At 54.6% G+C, this 22,652-nt stretch overlaps 1 protein-coding gene across 2 annotated transcripts in view; it reads right to left on the reverse strand.

Annotated features, from left to right (window-relative positions):
• Prkar1b (protein kinase, cAMP-dependent, regulatory, type I, beta) overlaps positions 1 to 22,652 on the reverse strand; it is a 121,986-nt gene that overhangs the window by 2,978 nt on the left and 96,356 nt on the right. For both annotated transcript variants that reach the window (XM_005397779.1, XM_005397778.2), the window contains exons 7-9: positions 17,046 to 17,204; positions 14,357 to 14,417; positions 10,819 to 10,940 (exon numbers count right to left, since the gene is read on the reverse strand). In XM_005397779.1, coding sequence (XP_005397836.1) covers positions 10,819 to 10,940; positions 14,357 to 14,417; positions 17,046 to 17,204 — 342 coding nt within the window. The remainder of the gene's footprint in view (positions 1 to 10,818; positions 10,941 to 14,356; positions 14,418 to 17,045; positions 17,205 to 22,652) is intronic.

Raw genomic sequence — 22,652 nt, forward strand, 5'->3', positions numbered from 1 at the left:
CCCTGCATCACGCTTTACAGCTGGGGAGACAGAGGCTCCTGCCACTGGCCCTCAGGTCCCCAGGGCCACCTCTCCACCTGGACGGCCCAGCTGCTGGGGCCCTCTGAGTGAGTTGGCGTGAACAGCATCTCATTTCAAGGTGGGTTCAGCTCACCCCAGCTCACCCCATCCAGTTGGCTGGCTGTGTCGCTTAATGAGTAACTCCCACCCCTCCACGGTCTGGAAGAGACGGGTCAGGGCCCATGGTGCCCACCGTGCCTGGAATCCCCAGGCACCCACTGGCAGCCCCAGCAAGCTGGATTCCCTGCCTGGGCCCCTCCGGCTGGGGGCCACTGGGCTCTGGGCCTCTGTGTGTTTATGAATCCAGCTGATGGATGGAGGGTGACATGTAAACATCAGACCACCCCATGGAGCGCCCACCAGGAAGGCAGGGAGGCAGGAAGCATGCCCTCACCCCAGCCCCCAGCACAGCTCTGCCTGCCCCAGCCGCTCTGGCCCTGGTTGGCCAGGTGCTGGGCACAGGGTGGGATCTTGGCTGTATGGGGGCAACCTCAGCCTGCTCCTCCCAGGTCCGGACTGCAGTAGGCAGCCCGGGCTAGGGCTTCCCGCTGCTCCAAGAACTGAATGCCTTAAACCATGGAGAGATTATTTGGACCAGGGACAGATCAGGCCCTGGGTACAAGGACGACTGGTCTTGAAGCCCCATGGCCCTGACCCAGCTGTCTTCCACATTCATCTTTCCTGTTCCATATGCAAGTTTGTACCTTTCACACCATTTTTAACAATTTTCTGAGTTACAGTTGGGATTGTTTCCCAGGAACCAGAAGCTTCTGGTTTATAGAATCGCTTGGTAAAACAACAGCTGAGAACAATGATCAGATGCTTTTAAATGCAGACACAGAAAACCAAACTTGAGACTGCTAAAGGTTAATAAGGGCAAGGGAAGATAGGCAGGAAGGCTTCAGAGTGGGCCAACACAGCAGACTGGGACTGTCCTCCCTCCTGCACTGGAACCTCAGCAGGGTGCTAAGCCCTTAATCAGGTGCCTCATGGTAGCACAGAGGCTGCCAGAGTTCCAGGAGTCATTACATGCCATCCCTACACCATTAGCAGGAAGAAAGCCCACTTCTTCCTTCTCTCCAATGTGAAAGTCTTCCAGAAGCTCCCAGATATGTCCTCGCCACAGCAGACCTTTTACTCACCCTGACCAGTTGCTAAGAGAGGAGATGGGACCAAAGTGATTGGATTTACCCCTCAGCCTGCTGGGGAGGAAGCTGAGGACAGAGGTTCTGGGGAACAGGAAGAGGCAAAAGTGGGCTTGGACGAAACACCCCTAGGCCGGCTATGCTGACCATTCTCCTATGTGGTCACTGTCCTGCCACTGATCACATGGCCTGATGTAGCCCCAGCTGCCACGGGCTTGAGGCAAGGCCAGCCTGCCCCTGATGCACCAAGCTCAGTGATAGTTATATCCATCGCAGTCCCTCCCAACGCCCCTCTGCAGGACACACTGCTCACCCCGTGCTGTGCTCATTCCTGCATGGCCCAGCAGGTGCCCAGCCTCCTCTCCCATCAGTCAGCTGCAGGAACGCTGGTTCTTGGCAGAGTCTGAGCACTGGGTGCTGCCAGCCTCCAGCACCCTGTGCCTTCTGTGGGGCCACCAGCCAGCCTCTCACACTGACGTGCTCTGGACAGTCATCGTCCCATGGAGGTGTGCTGATCTCCTACTGCACGACCATGCTGGGCTGGAATGTTGCCAGCCATACACACCAGTCTCCAAGGAGGGGACCTCCTGCCCTTAGAGTTTGTGTCTTGCAGAGTCACTGTCAAAATGTCCTGCATGGCCACATGGCAAGGCAAGGGGCACATTCCAGCAGGCTCAGGCCCTCCCTGCAGGAAGCTGATATGGGGGGCTGTGAGGCTGTGGGGACACTCTCAGATCCCCAGGAGGCAGAAGCCAACCCTCCTACCTCCCTTTGGCCTTCTCCAGTAGGGCTGCACCTTGAGCTCCTGGGGCTGGGGGATGTGCCATCTGCCTTGTCACTACGGGACACTTGAGCTGCCCCAGTCAGTACAAATCCTCAGCCTTGCATTAACTGACAGCAGCCATATAGGCAACAACTCAGCATCCAAATTGACCCCCACACCCACCTATACCCTCCAGCACCCCATCTAGTCTGTGAGCCTGAGATGGTCACAGAACCTCCCAAGCAAGGTACATGTGCAGGGATGAAGCATCTACATAGTGAGAACTCAGCAAACGAAATGATAAGGAACATCACTATCCATCTCGGGAACTCTGCCCCTCCTGTAGTTGGCAGTGTGAATGCCTTGGGGCAGAACTGGATGGCAATGGCAGCTGAAGCCAGCAGAACTAATCTAGGACAGGACATCACCATATGCATAAAACACTGTCACTCCAAGCTGTCCATGATGGGTATGTCCCTATTTCCTTAGAACTATTTTGATTTCAAAAATTTTTCTACAACTTTAAAAACTAAACACGACTTTCATAAGAAGGGAACCGATAAGGTCATGGTAGAATCTACCCATGAATCGACAGTTCTCCTGGGATTCCTTCTGTAACTCATGCTGACCTGGCCATCACTTTAGATGCGGGGGCTCCAAGGGGCTCTGACTGAGTGGTCAGACCAGACCTGGTAGGGAGCCAGGCCTCTGCTTTGGGGGCCATTACTCCAGGAAGAGACATCGCCATGGGCATGATGGCTGCTGGTCTCACCCCATTTCCAAGTGTTGGCTTTCAAAGCCTGCCCCCTTCTACTTGCTCTGTCAGACCTGCTGAGCAGCGGCCATGTATCAGTCATGGCTGTTGGGCTGGGAACATGGCAGACACATACCTGTCCTCTTGGGGTCAGGAAGAGCAGGGAGGAAGACCATTAAGCTATGGGTTCAGACACAACAGTGCAGAGGAAATAAATTAGGGGGTTTCCATGGAGGCCTGGCCACTGACCAAGTGATCAGGAGGACAACAGAAGCCAGAGGGACAGGGGAGCCTTCCAGCCAGTAAGTGGAGCTGCAGAGAGGATGGGATGGGAGTGGGGAGGGGAAGAGGTTTCTGGAGGGGACAGGGATAGAAGCAGGGTTTGTTGTGTGGTGGGCTGAGCCCCAGGCCAACACAGAGACCAAACCCAGCAGCACCTGGAGATAGTCGAGGCCACTGAGAAAGAATGGGGACCTGCAGCCATTCCCAAAGGACCACCACACGGGCAGGTAGCATGGTCTCAGGACCATGGGAGTGGCCGGCCAGACACACAGGCTGAGTCTACCACATGAAGCCGAGAAACAGGAAAATTATGTGCTGTTTCCAAGAAATGTATGTTAAACTCTGTGTTGCCACCATACATGGACATGGGTTTCACTCCCCCTAAGAGCAAAGGAAAGGCACAAACACGACGGAGCTGGTGCTGGGAGGGCTGACAACACACAGGGACCTGGCGTCTGGGGTCCCCTTGCTGTCTGCACAGGCACAGGCCTGGCTCTCCAAAGGCCTTGGCTTGGTCCATGACAGGGCCGAGAGACCCAAGGACAGCATCATGGGGCAGTGACCACGAGAGAAGTCAGGGGTATGGGTGGACATCAGAGCCCTGTGTGCTGGGTCACGGGACTCACAGCACATTCTCTCCTCTAACAAAACTCCTCAAAACCTGGAAAAGTCAAACTTAACCTAACACTGTCACATTCACACCTGTGTGTTTCTGTAGTTAAACCACAGGTAAATCCAACGAGGATACACACACACACACACACACACACACAAGCACACACCCACATACACACACATGCACACACACAGGGCACGAGACACACCTGGGACCTACAGGACACCCTCTGGGCAGCTCTGTTTCCACTTCCTTATCTTTACTTTCTCTCTTTTCCTTTTTCCTTTTGTTTTCTCTCCTCTTCTCCCCTCCTGTCTCCCTTCTTTCTTTCCTTCCCTCTTTTTTGTACTGGGGATGGAACCCAGGGCTTTCACACTAGACTTGAACTTTCGATCTTCCTGCCTCAGCCTCCCGGAGTGCTGCGATTACAGGTGCGATTACAGCTGTGCCTGGTGAGGCCCAGCTATTTTCTGAAGCTTTTAAGAAAGCAATCACCATATGTAACACTTTCTGCCACAGGGAAGGCAATTTTAATCCCAACCTCTCCCATGCAAATCTGTCTTCTGTTCTTCTGAGACCTCCCTTAGTGAACATAATGGCTTCTCACTGGCTCATTTGTGGAGCCTGGGTCTCTGGTCATAAAGGCGCCCCTGCTCAGCGCCCCTGGGCCTGACTGCCTGAGATGAGAGGCAGGCACGTCACACACCTTGGCTGCAAACTGTCCTCGAAATGACGAGAAGACACACTTGGCTAGTGAGCATGGAGGTCAGCCTCATGCCAACATTTAATGGATTGTCCGTGAGGTTGGGGCTCTGGCACAGGCACGGCCCAGCAGCTTCCGTGGGAAACAAGACATTAGCAGGGAATCCGGCGCCAGGACTCCAAGGAAGGGACAGGTGCCAACACGGCCCCATCAGCCCCCGTCCTGGGGACGGACAGAGAGGGAGTCCAGGCCCTGGGTGGACAGGTCCCTTCTCCTGTAGATGGCGCCTTTGCCTCGGGGCTACCTGGGGCAAGCACCACCCACCAGGTGGATACACAGTGGCTGTGGAAGCTCTGTGGGTGCCTGGGGAGACGGGTCAGCCAGTGCTCAGGGTCAGCAAGAGGGTAAAGGCAGAGCAAGAGGCTCACAACCACCCTGCTCCCTATGCCCTTCTATGTCCAGTGCTTCCCTGCCATCTGCTCAGGGACCAGGCCATGCCCAACAAGAGGGGGTCCATGCTCCTCTCTAGGGATGGGCAGTGGAGACAAAGCACCATGGCTGCGGGCAAGCATCGACCTATGAATCAGAGACTCTGGAGGCCAGGTTCAGAACATACCAGGATGTCTGCCGCTGCAGGCTCAGGATCGGGGGCCCAGATTACTCATAGGTGCCCCCCCCCCGGCACAAATGATGTGGCCCATTGCTGTATGACCAGGTTGCCTGTGGCCAACCCTGGCCCTGGGGCACACAGCCTTAGGTGCTGAGTTTGGCCCCAGCTGACAGACTTATCAAGAACAGCGCATCTGTTAGGGTTTTCCTGGCCAAAACATCCGTGTTCATGGCAACAGTCTGCACGGTGCTTAACTCTCCTCCCTGTGGTGCCAGGAGTCTCGGCCGGGTAATCCAGGACCTTGGAATCCAGCAGACACATTCCACATCTGTCTCAGCACGGATGCCTGCACGGTGAAGTGGGGATGGGTGGGAAACAGGACCCAGGGTCTGAAATGGGAGCTCGGCCGTGGGGCCACCGGGATCTCTGCAGGGTAAGGGGGATGAGAAATACAAGGCTTCTCAAGCTTGTCTTGGGGGCGGCAGTGCCATGCTTTTAAAAACGCTTCTTGCATTAACAAAAAAGCCAGAAGGACACTATTGGGCAAAAGCACAGTCATGGAGCTATGGCCTGTCCCCGGAGGGTCCCATCCTCCTCTGTCTTTGACCACAGTGGCATTTTACTTATGTAACTCCTCCCTTGCTCTACCAAGTTCCATCCCCAATACTGGGCTATATCCCTAGCCTTTTTTATTTTTTTTTTGAGACAAGATCTTACTAAATTCCTCAGGTGGGATTTAAACTTGGGATCCTCTTGCCTCAGCCTCTCAAAGTGTTGGGGTTTCAGAGTGCACCACCACATCATCTTTCAGACACCAGGCACCCTGCTTCTACCACACCTGGAGCCTCCAGGTGTCCATAGAGTGCCCTTTCTATCTCTACCTTCTCCACCCTGGAAAAGTTCTACCTCTTCAATGCCCCAACCCCCCCGCCCAAATACATCTTCCTAGTTGTTAGTCTGGTGACCTGTCAGCACACCCTGAGCTCTGCTGCTTCCTTGGCCCCGCCCATCTCTCTGCTGACCTACAACTTCCCTGGCCCGTTCTCCTGTTCATTATCTATGTTGGACCCTGTCAATTCCTTGGCAAAGTAGCACCTTGGGAGGGTAGCCATCCAGTGGGTGCCAAAACACCCAGAATAAGACTGTGTCTGGTGAGTTATCTACTGACCCCAGGTCCCTAGATGCCCCCTGTGGCCACCCTCCCCAGACAGCTCCCACTTCTTCCCATTCCTGTCCCCGCCTGAGGCCCCTGGGCCTCCCAGCCACCCTATGTGCACAACATCCTTCCCACTCTGCCCCAAGCCCATCTCTCCCTCCTGCCCTCCTGTCCTTGTAACCACCTTGCTCAGCCAGGATGCTGCCCCCATGGGGTCTGATGGCACTGGAGCTGATGATGGAGGATTAGTGGCTGGTACCCTGAGGTTCCTGTGGCCATAAGACCTCTAGCAGCAGCTCCCAAGGAAAGCAGTAGTGGCACCAGGGGAGGGGCAGCAAGGAAGTGACCATGAGTGACAGCGACAATGACGGCGATGCTCTGGAGGCACAGAGAAGAGCCTGACTTGAGTTCAGGGCAGCCCAGGCTGAGGCAGGAAGGACCCTGACCAGACTGAAGCAAGAAGGAACAGCAGAGGTCCCAGAAGGGAGATGAGCAGGTGGGCTGGGCTGTAACATGTGTTGTTTTGCCACTGCTTCAATACTGAGGATATTTATAAAATTATTTTGCTGAGCAAAGAGATAAATCCAACCTTACATTCCCATGGCAATGCCTCCCAGGCCGCTTTCAGGGAGTGAGCTGGTCAGTCTCAGCCTCGGGATTTGGGGATTTTACAGAGAATTCACTCTCGGGGTCCAGCTGCCTCCAGGCTGTGCTGAGGTCTCCAGCAGGGGGCTTGTGCAGCCCAAATGAGGAATGTGCAGCTGGAAGCCCTGAGCCCCATCCTGCTCAGCTTTCCTGGAGAGCACCGTCTGCGGACGTGAATCCCGATGAGGTCACGGAACAGCCGGGCAGCCCGCGCCTCTCTCCAGGACCTGGCATGCAGCGTACACAAGCCGCGTCTCCCTGCCAGGCCCATGCACCCTCCCAGGAGGCCAGCCAAACTTGCAATCTGCCAGCCAGGGATGGCTCTCCCACCACCCAGCAGAGGAGGGCAGCCCAGCCCCAGGCCGCAGGGGGGGCATGGCACAAAAAGGCAGCAAGCTCAGAAGCAGCCCGCAGCAGGCAGTGCCTATGCCTTGGCAGTTGCAGCTCCAGCACCACTTGGCCACGGCAGCAATGTTCTGCTAAGCATGTTTCCCAAAAGCATCAGGTGTCTGAGGGGCTGAGCTCCATAGCCCAGACAGCTGTTATGAGCACAGAGCTGTGACACCAGGAGCCCCCTCTCCTGGCGGGTCTCCCCCGCAGAGACCCTCCATGTCACATAACTGGGGGTCCTGCTTCCTGTTCTGACTTCCTCATGGCCTTCAACATGCTGGCTTTGTGTAGTTTGACTTCCAGGGGCTGGAAGTGGCTGTCTTCTGAATCTGCCCACACGAGGTAGAAATTCACTAGAGAAAGGAACAGGCCTTCCAGCAGAATGGGAGCAAGGCGCGCACAGGCCGCCATGGGAAAACCCTGCTCTCCCCTCATGTCCACCCAGCAGGCAACCAACGGGACAGGTGAGGCCATGGCAGAGGACAGGTGGCAGAGCGGGTGCGCAAGGAGCTCTGACCAGGGATGAGGGATTGCTCAGAAGGATGTCCATAACCCGAAAGAGCTTGCTTCAGCAATTCCAAGCCAGGAGATGTCGTAAGCAGGTCAACACAAGGAGCACCCACCACACAGAGGGGACACTGCTGCCCATCAGCATGGGCCAAAGAGGCTTCTCCATGTTGCTTGGGGAAGGCAGAAAAGGGAGCCGTGAAGGCCAGGAGAATGTCCTCATGAGGGAACAGGGTGGGTGTGGCCTTGGACAGCTCTGTTGCCAAAAGCAGCAAGAAACTGTGACCATCTCTTAAGTCTCATCTCAGTCCCTAGTATTCCTGGTGCCTGGGAACCTGGGTCCCACTGTGACTTAGCCCACTTGGTTGATCACGGAGGAAAGACACTCTTGTTGCCCAGGAAACCACTTTAGATGCTTCTTACAAAGCTGTGAAAACAATGCCTCCCACGGGCCAGTTCTTGATCTAGAGGCATGGATGACAAGCTGCTCACTGAACCAGCCCCAAACCACTCCTTGCTCGTACCCCCCATCCAGGGGCCTGTTCCTGATGACTATAAGCTGCCCCCAGAAGCGGGGACGGTCCTCCTCGCCATGTTTGGACACTTCTCTGTGCAGCCAGTACATCAAGTCCTTTATAGGGCCAGTGCCAGCCCACACCAATAGCTTCCCTTGTGCTGGGCCTTGCACCGGGCTGGAGCAGTAGTGGTCAATAGAAATGATGGGCAATTATTGCAGTACCAGAGCGATTCATTCTCGTTCTCGTAATTACACATGTAATCCCAGCTACATGTGAGGCTGAGGCAGGAGGATTGTACATTAAAGGCTAGTCTGGGCAACTTAGAGAGGTGCTATCTCAAAATAAAATTATCTAAAAGTCTGCACAGGGTGTGGTTCAGTGGAGAGCTCCTGCCCTACTATGCACAAAGCCCTGGGTTCAATCCTCAGTACTATGAATGAATGAATGCCCACAGGGGGCCAAAGAGGCTGCTGGCCAGGCAAGACAGCTGGGCAGGGACCATGGCATGCTGGTGGCACCTTCCAGAGGCACTTGCCACTCAGTCCAGCTGATTGTAGCCACTGAGGGATAAGGCCAGAGTGGCAAAATACCAGAATCTAAAGAAATATAGGAGACCTACAGTAGATTTTTATGTGAAATTTCCTGATGTTAAAGTATCGACAACTGATTCAAACAGTTAAAAAGAAAAAAGTGCTGTGCAAGCTGATACACATTTGCCTCTGGGCCAGATTTGGCCAGTGGGCACCAGCTTCCTCCCAACAGATGTAAAGCTGCCCGAAATGTTTGCAGTTCCACCCACCCCTACGCTCCCCATGAAGGGCGGCCCGCAGGGCTGCCTCGGTCATTCAGGCGAGCACAGTGATTAAAACTGAGAAGAGACAGGGCCCCCACCACAGTCAGTACCCCAGAGCCACAGTCCATCCTGACCCCACAGACACAGCTGCTTCAGGTGGTAGCTAGGGCTGGACATCTGAGGTGAGCACTCTGGGTTGGTCAAGGACACTGGTCATGGGCTGCAGAGGATGGAGCCATGTTGAGGGGCATCCCAGGGTGAGGCTGCTGGGTCCCGAGAACCAGGTTCTACAAGGCTGTGGAGGGAGGAGCACGCTTCTCGAGACCTAGCCTGGGTGATGGACGCCCTTCCCATCACATTCCATCAACCCATCCCAGGTTCAAGGCAGGGGACCTGATTCTGTTTTCCCATGGGAAACACAGCCAGGAACTGTGGCCATCTTGAATGTTTTGGGGTTTGGGGAGACTCACTCAATCCTTATTTCTGGACTGGAAGACATTAGCACTCTAGACATCCAGATTAGTGCCCCACCCAGGCTATGTTCACTGTTGTGTGAGAGAACCAGAACACAGAAGACTTTGGCAGCTTTGGGGGGTAGGAGGCACCTCAGGGCCAGAGGCCAGGGGGCAAAGAACCCAACACCCGAGCTCACGCAGGGGTCAGTGGAGCCTCCACATGCTTTTCAGTGAATAATCACCTGGGCTGCTGTGCCCCATGGCGACCAGGGAGAGCAAGCAACTTTCTACAGCGTCATTGCTAACATGGCCATGCTTACCCGCTGGGTCCCCTCCACACTGGAAGAATGAGACAAGGGCCCTGAGATGGCCACCTGGACCCTCTGAAACAAGCCATGGAGAAGTCCCACATGCAGTCACCTCTCTTGCCCCTTGGGGCCATTACAGCCTGGCTGCCACCTGCATAAGCCGCTGCGATCCCAGCTGGGTGCAGAGAGACCTGGACTCACTCCCCGTCACCTCTGCAACCAGAGGCTGCCCTCAAGGCCACCAGAGCCATAATTTCCTCTGCCTGTGGTTTCATTCTTTCCTCCTCTTTTCTTTTTAAAGAAATGTTATAGTCAAATGGGTCTCCCACCCTAAGCAACCGAGGACGGTGGGAGGATGACTCCTGCAGCTCAGTTCCCAGGTTCCTTCCCTGTCCCCGAAGCACCTGGCTCCCATCCCAGAGAGGCTCAAGGTGGCCATTACAGGAGGCAGCCCCATGTGTCCCAAGGACTTGGACAACAGCGAGAATGACCCCTGAAGTTCAGGTGGAGAAGTCCTCTGCCACCTTCTTTATTTTTTTTTTTCTTTTTGGTTTTTCTCCGGTACCAGGAACCGAACTCACGACCTTGCACTTGCCAGGCAGGCGCTTTTGCCGCTGAGCTAAATCCCCAGCCCACTGCCACCTTCTTTAACTAAGCCTTTCCTCCTGAGGTCACTCTCCATTCATGTGCAATTGTGGGAAACAATGTGGCAACATGAGATGCACTCTAAACGCATGAAGACACTCCTCACCCCAGGGAACACAGGGAAACTGGGCTCACAGCACATACTCCAGCCAGCTCTGGGGCCTGGAACACTCTGCCCACTTGGCTCCAGCCCATCTCATTATACTGTGTGTGTGCGGGGGAGGCACATATACAGGCCTGTGTGTCTACCATCGTCAAGAACAGACCTTTTCAATCCAAGAAAGAGTGAATGTGGCAATGGTAGGTGCGAGAGGGCACCATTCCCTATGTCCTGCATCGACATTCATGTGGGGTCAGAGTAGGTGAGATTGTGGTGCTGCAAAAGAAGTGCAGAGAGAACCACCCCTCCAGGAGCACATTCATGCCAGGCACTGCAACCCGGGCGCTGTGGACCTGTGCAGGACTCACCTCTGTGATGATGTAGAAGTCGTCCCCGGGCTCCCCCTGAACCACGATTTTCTCTCCGTCTTCAAACTGCACGGGCTCCAGGGCATCAGCCACAGTCAGCCGCTCCCACTTCTCCAGGGACTCTGTGGGGAGGAAAGAATCCACTGGGCTCAACACTACAGGAAAATACAGTCAGCTGCCCGGCCCAGAGGTACATCAGGCGACCAAGGCGTAAAGCAGAAAGCAGAGAAGCCTCGGAGAGCCAGCCCCATCACTTTGGTGCCTGTCTGGATGCCTCATGGTTGGATGGAGCCAGGATAAGCAGGAGACTCAGTGAAAAAGATCATCCTGTTGCTGATCACCATGTAAACAAGAGGCACTGAATACCAAGTCGAAGCTAACCTAGCACGAAACTACTTTTATTTACCTCTAGAACAGAACTGCCTATAATTTTGTAGACAATGGGGCCACAGCTGCTCTTCAGTTACTGTGTGGTTTAGAATAACTCACAGTGGTTGAAGCAAATACCTGCTCGAAAGCGACTCTGTCCAATGCGTGCTGATGGAGACCAAGGCACTGCCATGATAACAGCAGGAAGCGGGGTAATTCCTTCTACAATTTTAGGCCAAAATGCTCAATTCTGACGTCAAGTTTGTCTTCAAATGCCTGCAAACAATCTCTCCACCCTTCTCACACCTTCCCTCCCCTGTCATTACCCTCATGGAGGAAGAAAAAAATAATAACGAGTGAATGGTGATCACCTGATCAACCTTTTTCGTTTTTGCAAAGTAACTCCTTCTGGCATATATCTAGATGCTACCTAAGTAGGTTAGCTGCTAAAAATTTTTAAAAAGCATTTATTTTAGATCTAGGCTCGCAGGGGATTTCTCTCCCTACAACCTCCTGCCAATGCCACATATCCCAAAGGACGCCTCCCACTAACCGCAGGGTCATAGCAGTTCTACTGCACCGTATATGCAATGAAGCTGCTTCAATGCTGGTTGTATGAGCAGCTTTCTTAAAAAGGTCTGTGCTGGCCAGAAGCTGTTCAAGGTACCAGTCTGGTGTCATAGGCCTGTCATTCCAACTGCTTGGGAGATAAAGACAGGACGGCAAGTTTGAGGCCAGACTAGGTAACTTAGCAAGACCGTAACTCAGAATGTTGCTGGGCATAGTGGTGCATGCCTGTAATCCCAGCATTCAGGAGGCTGAGGTAGGAGGATCGTTGCGAGCCTGGGCTACAGAGTGAGCACAAGGCCAGCCTGAACTGCATAGCAAGACCCTGTCTCAAAAGACAAAAAAAAGTGTTAAAAAGCTGGGGGTGTAGCTCTGCGCTTCGAGTGCTTGCCTATCATGTGTAAGGCCCTGGGTTCCATCAATAGTACTGCAAAAAAAAAGCAGCAGTTGCTTGGTTATTTGGAGACTGGAGTGTTGCACATACACACATGAGCCAGCATGCCAACAGAACGTAGCCATTCTGGAACAAAATTGTATTTGTGTTCAGAAGGAAGGGGTGCAGAAGTGGGCTGGCCTGTGCACGTGGAGTGCCTGGAGTATCTGTTTATTCATGAGGACCAGGGTGAGATGTGTCTGATTTTTAGAAGTCGGTCTGTAGTTTGTTTGGGTTTTTTTTTTTGGTTTTTCTCCGGTACTGGGAATCGAACTCAAAACCTTGCATTTGCCAGGCAGGCGCTGCGCCACTGAGCTAAATCCCCAGCCCCAGTCGGTCTGTAGTTTGGACATTCACCTCCACATATGTGGTTGGCTGAGTTTTCCCATGACATTTGAAACCTGCAACATTCAAAAGTCTGAAGAACCAAGATCCGAAGGAGCTTTTATCTCTCAACAACATAAATCTTGGGTGGAAACTGGTAGAAGGTATAAGGGAGATGGCAACTTTTTGCCTCCAGTTTTTGCAATATCTCAGGCTCTTGAGGCAATTTGTGAAACAGAAAGCATTTTTTTTTTTAACTTTCAGTTTTCGGATCGTGTACCTCAGAATATAGGATGCTCGCAGTGAATTCCAGCAGGAGAACGCCGTGACCTGGGCTGCCCTGAGTTCTGCCTTTACTGGACCCACCCCAGCAGGCTTGGGTTCCAATACTGATGACGGAACTTGTGTAGGAAAACCTGTACCAAGCGTCCAGAAGGGCAGCACATGGATATCAGTGGCCCCAGTGTGAGACTGGGCCGCAGAGACCCACAGTGTGAGCCCTACATGAAACTCGGCTCACACCTCCTGCGCCAGCTGTGTGGAGCCGAGGAGGAAGCAGAACTGCAGGGCACAGAATGTGCACTTACCATCCCCAGGTGAGCGGGAAAGGCCCACGCCCCCCAACTGCTCATGGGCGTCCCGAGCCCATCACACTGTTCCAAGAACTTATTGGAGGACTTCGTGAGGCTTGTGGTGACAGAGAGGGAAAAGAATGAAGAGTTTTGTTGCTATTTGCCCAGGAAGGCTGTGGAAAAGCCAGCTGCATTGGGTGGCTTTGCATTAATCATAGGGAAACAAAACGGCAAACAGAAGCCAGGTAGGGCTGTGACTTTAATGAAGGCCCAAGGTGGTTGGAGGAGAAAACCAGTGCCAACCAGGCCACGGGTCCCAAGCTGAGCTTCTAGGTGGTCAGCAGCCTCCCCAGGGTGAGCAGAAGGCCCCCCTTTATTTGTCTGGAGGCCACACTAAAGAAAGAAGCAGCAGGGTGACAACTCTCCCCAACCTGCTGGGCATGGGTGGCCCCACACCTATCCAGCATCTGGGGCAAGCAGACTGGAAGGTAAAGGTGGGCAAAGGTTCCAGGCTTAGGGTTTGGCATAAGAATAAAACGTCCTTCATTCAGTAGCCAACTTAGGAGGGAGGGAAGATGGCTTCTGCTCAGGGTGATGACAGCGCCTGAGCCAGATGTGGGATGTCGCACAAAGCCAAGTGTGTGTACTTCCTGGACCACTCTCCTTAAAGGGACCAAGTGGTCTGTTTTATGTTATGGTTGTTATGAAAGGATTCAAAGAGGATGCAGGCTCCGGGTAAGTCTTCCCCAAAAAGTGGACAGGCACCGTCACACCGCATACACACACACACATACACACATATACATGTAAGCGTGCAGTGCTCAGGCCAGGCACACAGCCCAGAGGACTTCGTCTCTCCCTCCAGCCGTGTCATGTTCCAAATGGTTCAGCAGGGCTGGGGATATAACTCAGTGGTACAATGCCTGCCTGGCAAGCGTGAGGTTATAAGTTTGATTTCTGGTACCCCCAAAAAAAGACAAAATGGTTCAGCAGTAGGTTCCCTCAAGACTACTGAGCACGCTCAGAGCCGGGGTGCACCTGTTAACCCTGCAGCCTTTGATAACCCAGGAACACTGCCATCGGGTGACATTGGGAGGGCAGGGTGTGTGTACACGCGCACACGTGTGCACACGCATGCATGCACATGCATACACGGGCATAACACCAGACACATGCCACTTGCCAGCCACACGGGGAAAAGGGAAGGTGTCTGGGCTGGCCGCAGATGCTCAGAGGAGGCCGAGAGGCCCTAGGGACATGCAGAGCCACTGACCAAGGATGGAGACCTTGCTGAGGAACTCCTCGTACATCTTGCGTTTTCTCAGCGTGCTGCCCTGTTTGGGAGAAAGGGAAAACAGAGAAGGTGGGTCTGCAAGCCCGCATGGTTCTGATATTTCCAGATTTCTCATGCATCTTCACAGGAGGCCCACAAATTCCAGCACCAACCCTCTCCCTCCTCCTGGGGCTTCCAGGGCACGCCAGCCTCTGAGGGGACCTGATGTGGCCCACCTCTTGGGGTCCACCCCAAGCAAGAGCACCCTGAACAACCAGGTGGGCACTAAGAAAATGACAGTTTGAAATTTCCAAAGCCAGGAGGTCCCAGAAGCACCAATGGCACCCACTCTGCTGCCTACCAGGCTCAGGAGCAGGGCCTCCTGCCAACAGTCAGTACTATAGGATCCCATCCTTGTAGAAACATCCACATGAGCAGTGGTGACAGGGCAGCATGGAATCCCAGGTCTCAGACTGCCCTGGGCAGGGGGTCCTGAAGACCTCAGTGCATCCTCTACCTTAGTCTGCATTCCCTAGCTCCACACGTGGGCCCAGGTAAGGTTCAGGTGAACTGAGGGTCCAAAGCTTAAGAAAGAAAAAGAAATTGGGTATGGCCTGTAACCCTGGCACTCTGAGAGGCTGAGATAGGAGGATCACAAGTTAGAGCCCAGCCTACACAACTTAGCAACTTAGTGAGGCCTTGTCTCAAAATAATCATTGACAAAAGGCTGAGATGGGCTGGGAATATAGCTCAGCAGCACAAGCACCTGCCTGGCAAGCGCAAGGTCCTGAGTTCGATTCCCAGCACCAAAAAAACCAACAGGCTGGGATAATCATTTAAAAAGTCATCATTAAAAAATCAATAGCAATTATTATTAAATAATATTTAATGTCTAATGATATTAAAAATAATCAATAATCATTAAAAAATAGCTCAGAGCCAAGGCCCTGGGTTTGAGCCCTAGGACTGAGAAGCAGAGAAAGGAATGGAGGAAAGTGAAGATGGAGGGATGAAGAGAGGGAGGAGGGGAAGGAAAGATAAATTCTGAAGCACGCTGGGGCCCCGCTGGCATCTGCATGGGAACCTGCAGTACAGGTGGGGTCAAGCCCAGCACTATCCAGCCCTGGGCTCTACTCTTCCCTCAATAAAACATGGAGCCTGGGCAGGGAAGTGACAGGCATTTAAGAAGCTTCCAGATCAAACCTGGGATTCCAACAGCCTGAATGTGGGATGTGTCTGAGCTGACATTCTTGGACTGTCTATCGTCCCCCTCATCTCCTGTGTCACCCACGGCGCATCCAGCTTAGTACTAAGTGGACCCAGGGCGGGGACACTCAACGCAGTATGGCCACATCCAAATCCGCTCAGATGAGGACGGATGCAAACGCACCCGCAAGGCGCTCCCGCCACCGGAATCCGCCAGCACTGTCATTTTCTTTCCCGAGTCACATGAGCCCTGTGGACTTCCAAGCCGGCCAGAACTATTCTTAGCGCACAAGGATCTGGAATTAGCACAGAGGAAGTGCCGGCTCCCAGCGTGGTTTGAGAACTTCCCTGAATATAAGGTTCCAGCCACCAAGTTCCACAGCCAGGATGACACAGCACAGAGGAAGCAGAGACCGTGCCAGGTGCACCCAGAGGGCACAGGAACTGTGCATCCTCTTGCACAGGATGGCAGATGTCCAGCAGGCAGGGACCCTACCAGGTCCACCCCCCAACCCTGTAGGGCCCTGTCGATCTGCTCTGAGCCCTGGCAAGGAACTTGTGCAACTTGGGGCTGATGAAATAGCTGTCCTGACTCTGCTGGTACTGCCTGCAATGAAACAGAGCCAGTCACTGGACTGGGACCAGGACAGCGCAGCAATACTCCAGCAACTCTGGCCCCAGGGCCTTTGCACTCGCTGTACTGAGGCCAACACTCCCGACAGCCTTTTTGCCCCAGCTTCCTGCCTTGAGGCCTCTGCACCAGTGTCACCTAGAAGAGAATTCTCCAGCCCTCCTTATTAGAGAGTCACCCCACCTCAGTGCATCCCCTCGCCCAGGAGGCCAACCCTGTACCAGGCCCCAGAACAGCCCCTGGCAGACAGCATGAGTGGGGAGAGGGTGAGTGATCTCCTCCCCCAGGAAGGGTCTTTTCCTACATGGGCCACCTACACACACCTGCACGGCCCAATCACACACATGTGCATACACACACAGTGTATCTCCTGAGAGATCTGAATGCATGTAAGAGCAAATCTAAAATGTTAGTGGCTTAACAACCCTCGTGATCCTCATGTGAAGGAAGTCTGGGAACAAGGAGTCCAGCCCAGCATAACTGTCCCACCAGCTCAGCAGAAAGTCCTTCCTCTTACTAGGAAGATTGGTTTCATTCTCAAAGTCACCTCGTAGCCCAAGATGGCAGCTGGAGCTCCAGCCATTAAAAACAGGTTCTGGACATCCAGTAAAAGAAAAAGGAAGGAAGCAAAACATACTTCCCCAACCACCTCCCTACCTTCTAAGAAGCTTTCCAGAACCACCCCTCCTCTTTTGATCATCTCACAGGGTTTATCTGTCAAGGACCTGGCTGGGAGATGTCTCCTCTCCCCTGTGGGATGTGTGCCCAAGAATGGGCATCAGGCACAGCCCCTGCACACCCCCCACCACTACCCCTGCCTGATGGAGCCTCCTCTACCAGGGTGCTGCTCACCATCAGGATGCGTCGGTAGCTGTCACGGTCGATGCCCCAGAGCTTGAGGTCGGTCTTGGCCTTCACAGTGGCAGCCCTGGGCGTGCCGTAGATGAGCGCCAGCTCCCCGAAGCTGCCCCCCTCGCTGATGCTGGTCACCCACTCTCCATTCACGTACACCTTGAGGGGACACAAGACGCAGACGTCAGGGCACAGCCTCAGGCTGGCCGATCTCCAGGGGCCCCACAGGTCTCCCAGATCCCGTTGGGAAGCTGCAGTCCTGCCCTACAGAGCTCCACACAACATCCCAGGACCTGCTCAGCCCCCTGAGGACAGGCCAGGACCAGAGACAGGGCAGTGTATGCCTGGGCTGCGGCCAGGAACATGTCCCACACCACCCCCCGCCCCCAAGTGGGTGCTGGATTCAATTCCCTAGCAACTCTCTGGGCCTCAGTTTCTTGGGCTGCACACCAGTGAGTCGGGGCCTCCACTACATGTGCTGATTCCGGGTGAACACTCAGCCCTTGCTTTTCCCCCTTGTGAGCTGCCCCTTCCTGCCCTGCTACTGGGTGACCACTCCCAGAGCCTGTCTCCTCCCCATCTCTGAGGACCCGAAGGCAGCCACACGCGGTCAGAGGTGAGTCCCTAGCCCGGGCCTTTCCACCCGGGAGCAGCGCCCAGGCCCCTGGCTGGAGCCTGAAAGGAGCCATTGGCACCGCGGTAGGCGAGCTTTCTGGAGAGCAGCCGGACAAGATTCCCTTTCAGCCACACAGCACTGCACCCCGCACGGCGTGCCTGTGCCCGGCCCGTGCGCAGCCCACACCCAGGCGAGAATGGTGCAGATTGTTCATTATGTAGTGATTATGCAGATTCAGTTACTATAAATTGACACAATGCTTGCTTTATCCCCACATCGGTCAATGAGCGCACAGATCGGTTCCCATTGGCAAAATGGGTGCGCAGGGGAAGAATGGATTGTGATGAATCATGGAAGCGATTCTTACTGAAATCAATGACTCATTATCTGATCATAACTGAGGCACAGAATTTCCCATCTGAAAGAAAACGCCCGCAGGTGACGGGTAAATCCATAACCACGGATGAGCAAGGCTGGGGACCACAGCAGGTTGCAGGCAGGGCCCCACCTGGCAGAGTTTGGAGTCCCTCCTCTCCAGGCAGGTCTGCGTGAGGGAACCTGGCCACACGGGGTGCGAGTGTGGCTGCCCCTCCACAAATCTCCAGGAATCTAAGACAGCATCCCTTCAAGGCCCCAGGAAGCATGCCTAGCCAAGCAGGAAGATGCACAGAGGGAGGGTCAGCAAGCCCAAAGTTTTAGGAAGGAATTTACCGGATCTCAAACAGCACCACTAGGACTTCTGTCTCTTTTAATTTCCAAAGGGGACCTGAAGCTTAGGGTGGGCACAGCCAGGCCTCCCATGTGTGAGCCGGCTCTCTACTCTGCCTACATTTCTGAGAGTACAACCCAAGCAGGAGGTTTAACAAGTCCTCATATACCCAGAAACGCTGTCCCCCAGGCCCTGGGTCCCTCAGTGCAGGTTTTGTGCCTCAAGGTACAGCACAGGGCTGTCCTGAGCCACATGCCTAGAGTGGCATCTGCCCACCACCTATTGGCTGGGTGCAGGGGGTTCAACGCACAGCCCCTCTGCACCCAGCACCATCCCAGCCCAGCTGCGTGGAAAGCAGCAAGGGCGCAGACCTGCTCAGGCCGCAGGGTCTGCTCCACACAGAGCTGGGTGGCAGCTTCTAGGGCACAAGGGAGCCCTTCCAGAGGTTACTCTGGGCAGGAGCAGGACACCCCGCCACCTGCCAGAGACAGGAACAAAAGAATGTGTTCTGGCCCAACCCATGCCAGCTGCACTCCGAGCTTTCTTGGGTCATCTATGAAGACAGAGTGCGGTGATGACCAACAGGCATAGACCCTCTGCCCACAAGGACCCTTGCCCCGTTGACAGGCCCCGGCCTCCTAGCACTACCCTGGGTGTCAGAGAAAAGCATTGTGTGGACGGGCCCAGGGCCACCCCCAAGGACAAAGGGGCCATCCTTCTCAGGACACTGGCTTCTGTCACAGCTCCCTAGCAGGGCAAAGAGTGGGCCCCACCCAGCTGGCACGCAAAGGGGCTGCTCTTGTCTTATTTCATTTTTTGTTTTTTCTTCTTTTAAAAGAAAGATGGGGGGGTGGTGGGCAGCACTGTGTCCCTCGAGGCCGCTCTGTACTCCCTCCTTCCTCCCCATTCCTTCCTTCCTTCCGTCCTTCCCTTACCCTCTGCAGGGGGTGACAGATTCCCAGCCACGGGAACTGTTCGACTAGCTGGGGACCCCCTGCTGAGGTCGCCCTGGGTCCCAGGCAGACCTGGCAGTGGGAGACCCATGCATTTCAAGTCACCCGGCTCCATCCGTAGCAAAGCCACATAGGCGGACAGCTGTGGGTACATGCAGGCGAGAACTGGGTGACTACCCAGTCTCCTACCCAACCAAGGCAAAGGGACGATATGTGGCTTCAAGGCCCAGCTAGGGCAGCATGGCCAGCATCAGTGGTCCTGATCCTCCTGCCTCCTGGCCCCAAGGGGCACAACAAGGTACCTACGTCCAGGTGGCTCAGCTTCCCCACTCCCAGGTCCACACTTCCCCCAACCCTCCTTAGCCCTCACTGCCAAGGGACTGGTTTCAAGTGACTTTATTGGTGGCATAGTCCCCTTCCTTGGGGAGGGGGGGGACAGGCCATGTGGAACGGCCACAGGATCCCTTATTATACACGTGGCCATGCAAACACTGGAATACTATTCAGCCTCAAACCAAAAGATGTTCACGCCTTGCACTATGGGTGGACCTCAGGGACGCAATGCTGGTGAGATAAACCAGACACAAGAGGACAAACATTGTGCAACTCCACATCTATAAGGTTCCCGGAGGAGCCAGTTTAGTGGGGACAGAAAGCAGGACGGTGATACCCGGAGCTGGGAAGGGGACAGGCGTCAGGGTTCCACAGAGGACAGAGTTTCCATTTGGGAAGATGAGAGGTGAATGGTGGTGACAGCCACATAGCAATGTGAATGCACTTACTGTCACTGCGCTGTGCACCTAATGGTTAAAACAGCAACTTTTAATTTGTGTGTATCTTACCAGTTGAAACATATGCACACACAGAACACTTGGCAAACCCTGAGTGACAACCAGCCAGGACAAGGGACCCGATTGCCACGCCCAGGGCTGCCCAGCAGGGACAACGTAAACCCAGGAAGATGACAGAAAAGAGCCTCAAAATAACAAAGACCCAAGAACAACAAAGGGAATGAACGGTCCTCAGACGGGCTAGAAATGGAACAACGGCACTCCTGAGCCGGTAACACCGGCAGCTGAGTGTCCTTTTAAGCAGAAATGCTATGTTCCAGGAATAAAATAAATTGGGAGATATTTTTATACTTAGAAAAATGGATTATAGCTCTTGGCAACATGCACACAGCAAGCAGGCATTTTTGGAGTCTCTCTGGAAAGCCATAATTTAAGCCAAGCCAGTGTCCTGGCATTCGGTCACCTGGTGTCCCGGGGCTGCTGGACAGAGGGCAGTGTCTCCCTGCAGAGAGGGCACTCAGGCCACCACGAGCCTTGCCCATCTGAAGGGTCCTGGGGGCTGCTTCCTGTGGGGAGTGAATACCCACAATGGTCCCCTTCCCTCCCCACCCTGCAGAACCAGCATCTTTGGAGCCTTGGAGAGCATCCTGTGGCCTGTGCATATCCACCCCTGCCCCGGGAGGGTTTTTACAGCAGCAAACAGAACACACAGCGGGGCTCAGGGCAGTGGGGCTGGACTGGGCCAAGGCAGCTCTGGGCTGTGGCAGCGTGGGGCGCAGTAATCACAGTAATCATCCTGATGCACACCCTAGAGCTCCGCCCTCGGCCAGTCTCCGTGTGTCCGTCCTGGTTCATCACTGGGCTCCTCCGATTCCTTCAGATGTGGCCTTCAGCACCAGCCTTGATGTTTACCCCACGCACAGTCAGCCTCCACATCACAGCAGCTCCTCCACAGCTCCTGTGCCAGCCCCACCCTGCCGCCAAGCCCCTGCCTACTGGAAAATCTGAAGAGATTGGCAGAGGTGCCTGGTGTTCACATGCAGCCGCGGCAGGCAGGAAGCTGGCAGTGCCCATTCACAGAGGGCCCTGTAGGTCACATCCTGGTGCCATTAGGGTCTGGATGGCCCAGACTTGGAGCTATCCAAGGAAGCAGCATCCACTCACAGTGCCCTTATGTCCTGGCTCTGCCGTGCAGGGTCCAGAGAGGACCTGGAAGCCACTTCTGCACCTGGGGCAGGCGGCGGGGTGGCGGGAGGCAGGATCTAAGAGACAACGTGTCGGGGAACTCCAGTTATGTGAAGGTGACCTCACTTTTTCCTTCACACAATTGCCTCCACATGTCCCTGGGCTTGGTTGGATGCCAGAGACAACACATCTCCACCCAGGAGCAGGGACGGGGAGCTGGCCAAAAGACCAACTTGCTCTTCAGTCCTCACCTTGTCCTATGGCACCCCGGCCTCGATGCTGATAGTCCCTTGCGGGTGGGAGGGATCCTGCCAGGATGAGCCTGCATTTGCTTAGTGACTTTTGTTTTGTAGGACTGGGGATGGAAGCCAGGGCCTCCTATATGCTAGGAAAACACTGACTACTGAAATACATCCTGAACCCCTTCTTTAAAATCTTATTTTAATGCAGAGTCTCCCTGACTTACCAAGGTTGGCCTCAAGCTTACAAGCCTCCTGCCTCAGCCTCCTGAGTGACTCTAGGAGTGAACCAAAATACTCATCTGTGTCTTGGGTTTGAGGAAACTTGGACCCTGCCCTGAAGGGGCCCCATCCACCTCACACTCAGTCTTCAAGGAAGTGCTAGGTGTGGTGCAGGGCAGGAGACAGCGTATGGCTCGGACAGTGCTTCGCACTTCACTGTCCACAGTGAGAGAAGGAAGAAGCGCGTGGGGGCGGGAGAGGATCTCAGCAAGGAGGCAGACTGCGCAGGTTGAAAGGCTAGGCACATCTGGGGACACCTGGGGCAGTGCCCTGCACCCTCGGCCCGTCCTGGGGATCTCCTGCAGCTGCCTGGCCCCAGAGACAGGGGCAGAGTGCTCGCAGGTTGTCATGGCCAGTGGGCCACTCATCACAAGCCCCTAAGACGTTATGTCCTCATCTTCCAGGGGTGCCCCTGGGGTGGAAAGGCCACTGGTGCAGGTGTGGGACCAGTCAGATGGGGCAGGAGGCAGTCAGGGAATTGATCAGAACAGCAGCACAGGGCAGCTGAGACCCATGGCGGCACCATGGGAGCGGCCTGCCCCTCTGACCTTTGGGACACAGTGAGCTGTGAACCTCTCTGAGTAACACAAGGCCAAGAAACAACCCTGGTAAAGCAGCCTAGCCCCAGTGAGCCCTCTGGGCTCTGTAAAAGCAGCCCTGGGCAGGGTCTGCCGTCCCCACACCTGCTTTTCTCGGACAAGCAAAGACTGAAAGAATCAGAATTCCCTGGGTCAGCCTGAACCCTACATTCTGCCCCAAGCTGAAGGCACCCTTAGGATGGAATTAGGAAATTCCTTCTACTTCAGGAGAGGAAAAGTGAAAGCCAAGATCA

Source organism: Chinchilla lanigera, unplaced genomic scaffold (genome assembly GCF_000276665.1).
Source record: "Chinchilla lanigera isolate Chin_1 unplaced genomic scaffold, ChiLan1.0 scaffold00059, whole genome shotgun sequence".
Taxonomy (NCBI): Eukaryota; Metazoa; Chordata; class Mammalia; order Rodentia; family Chinchillidae; genus Chinchilla; species Chinchilla lanigera.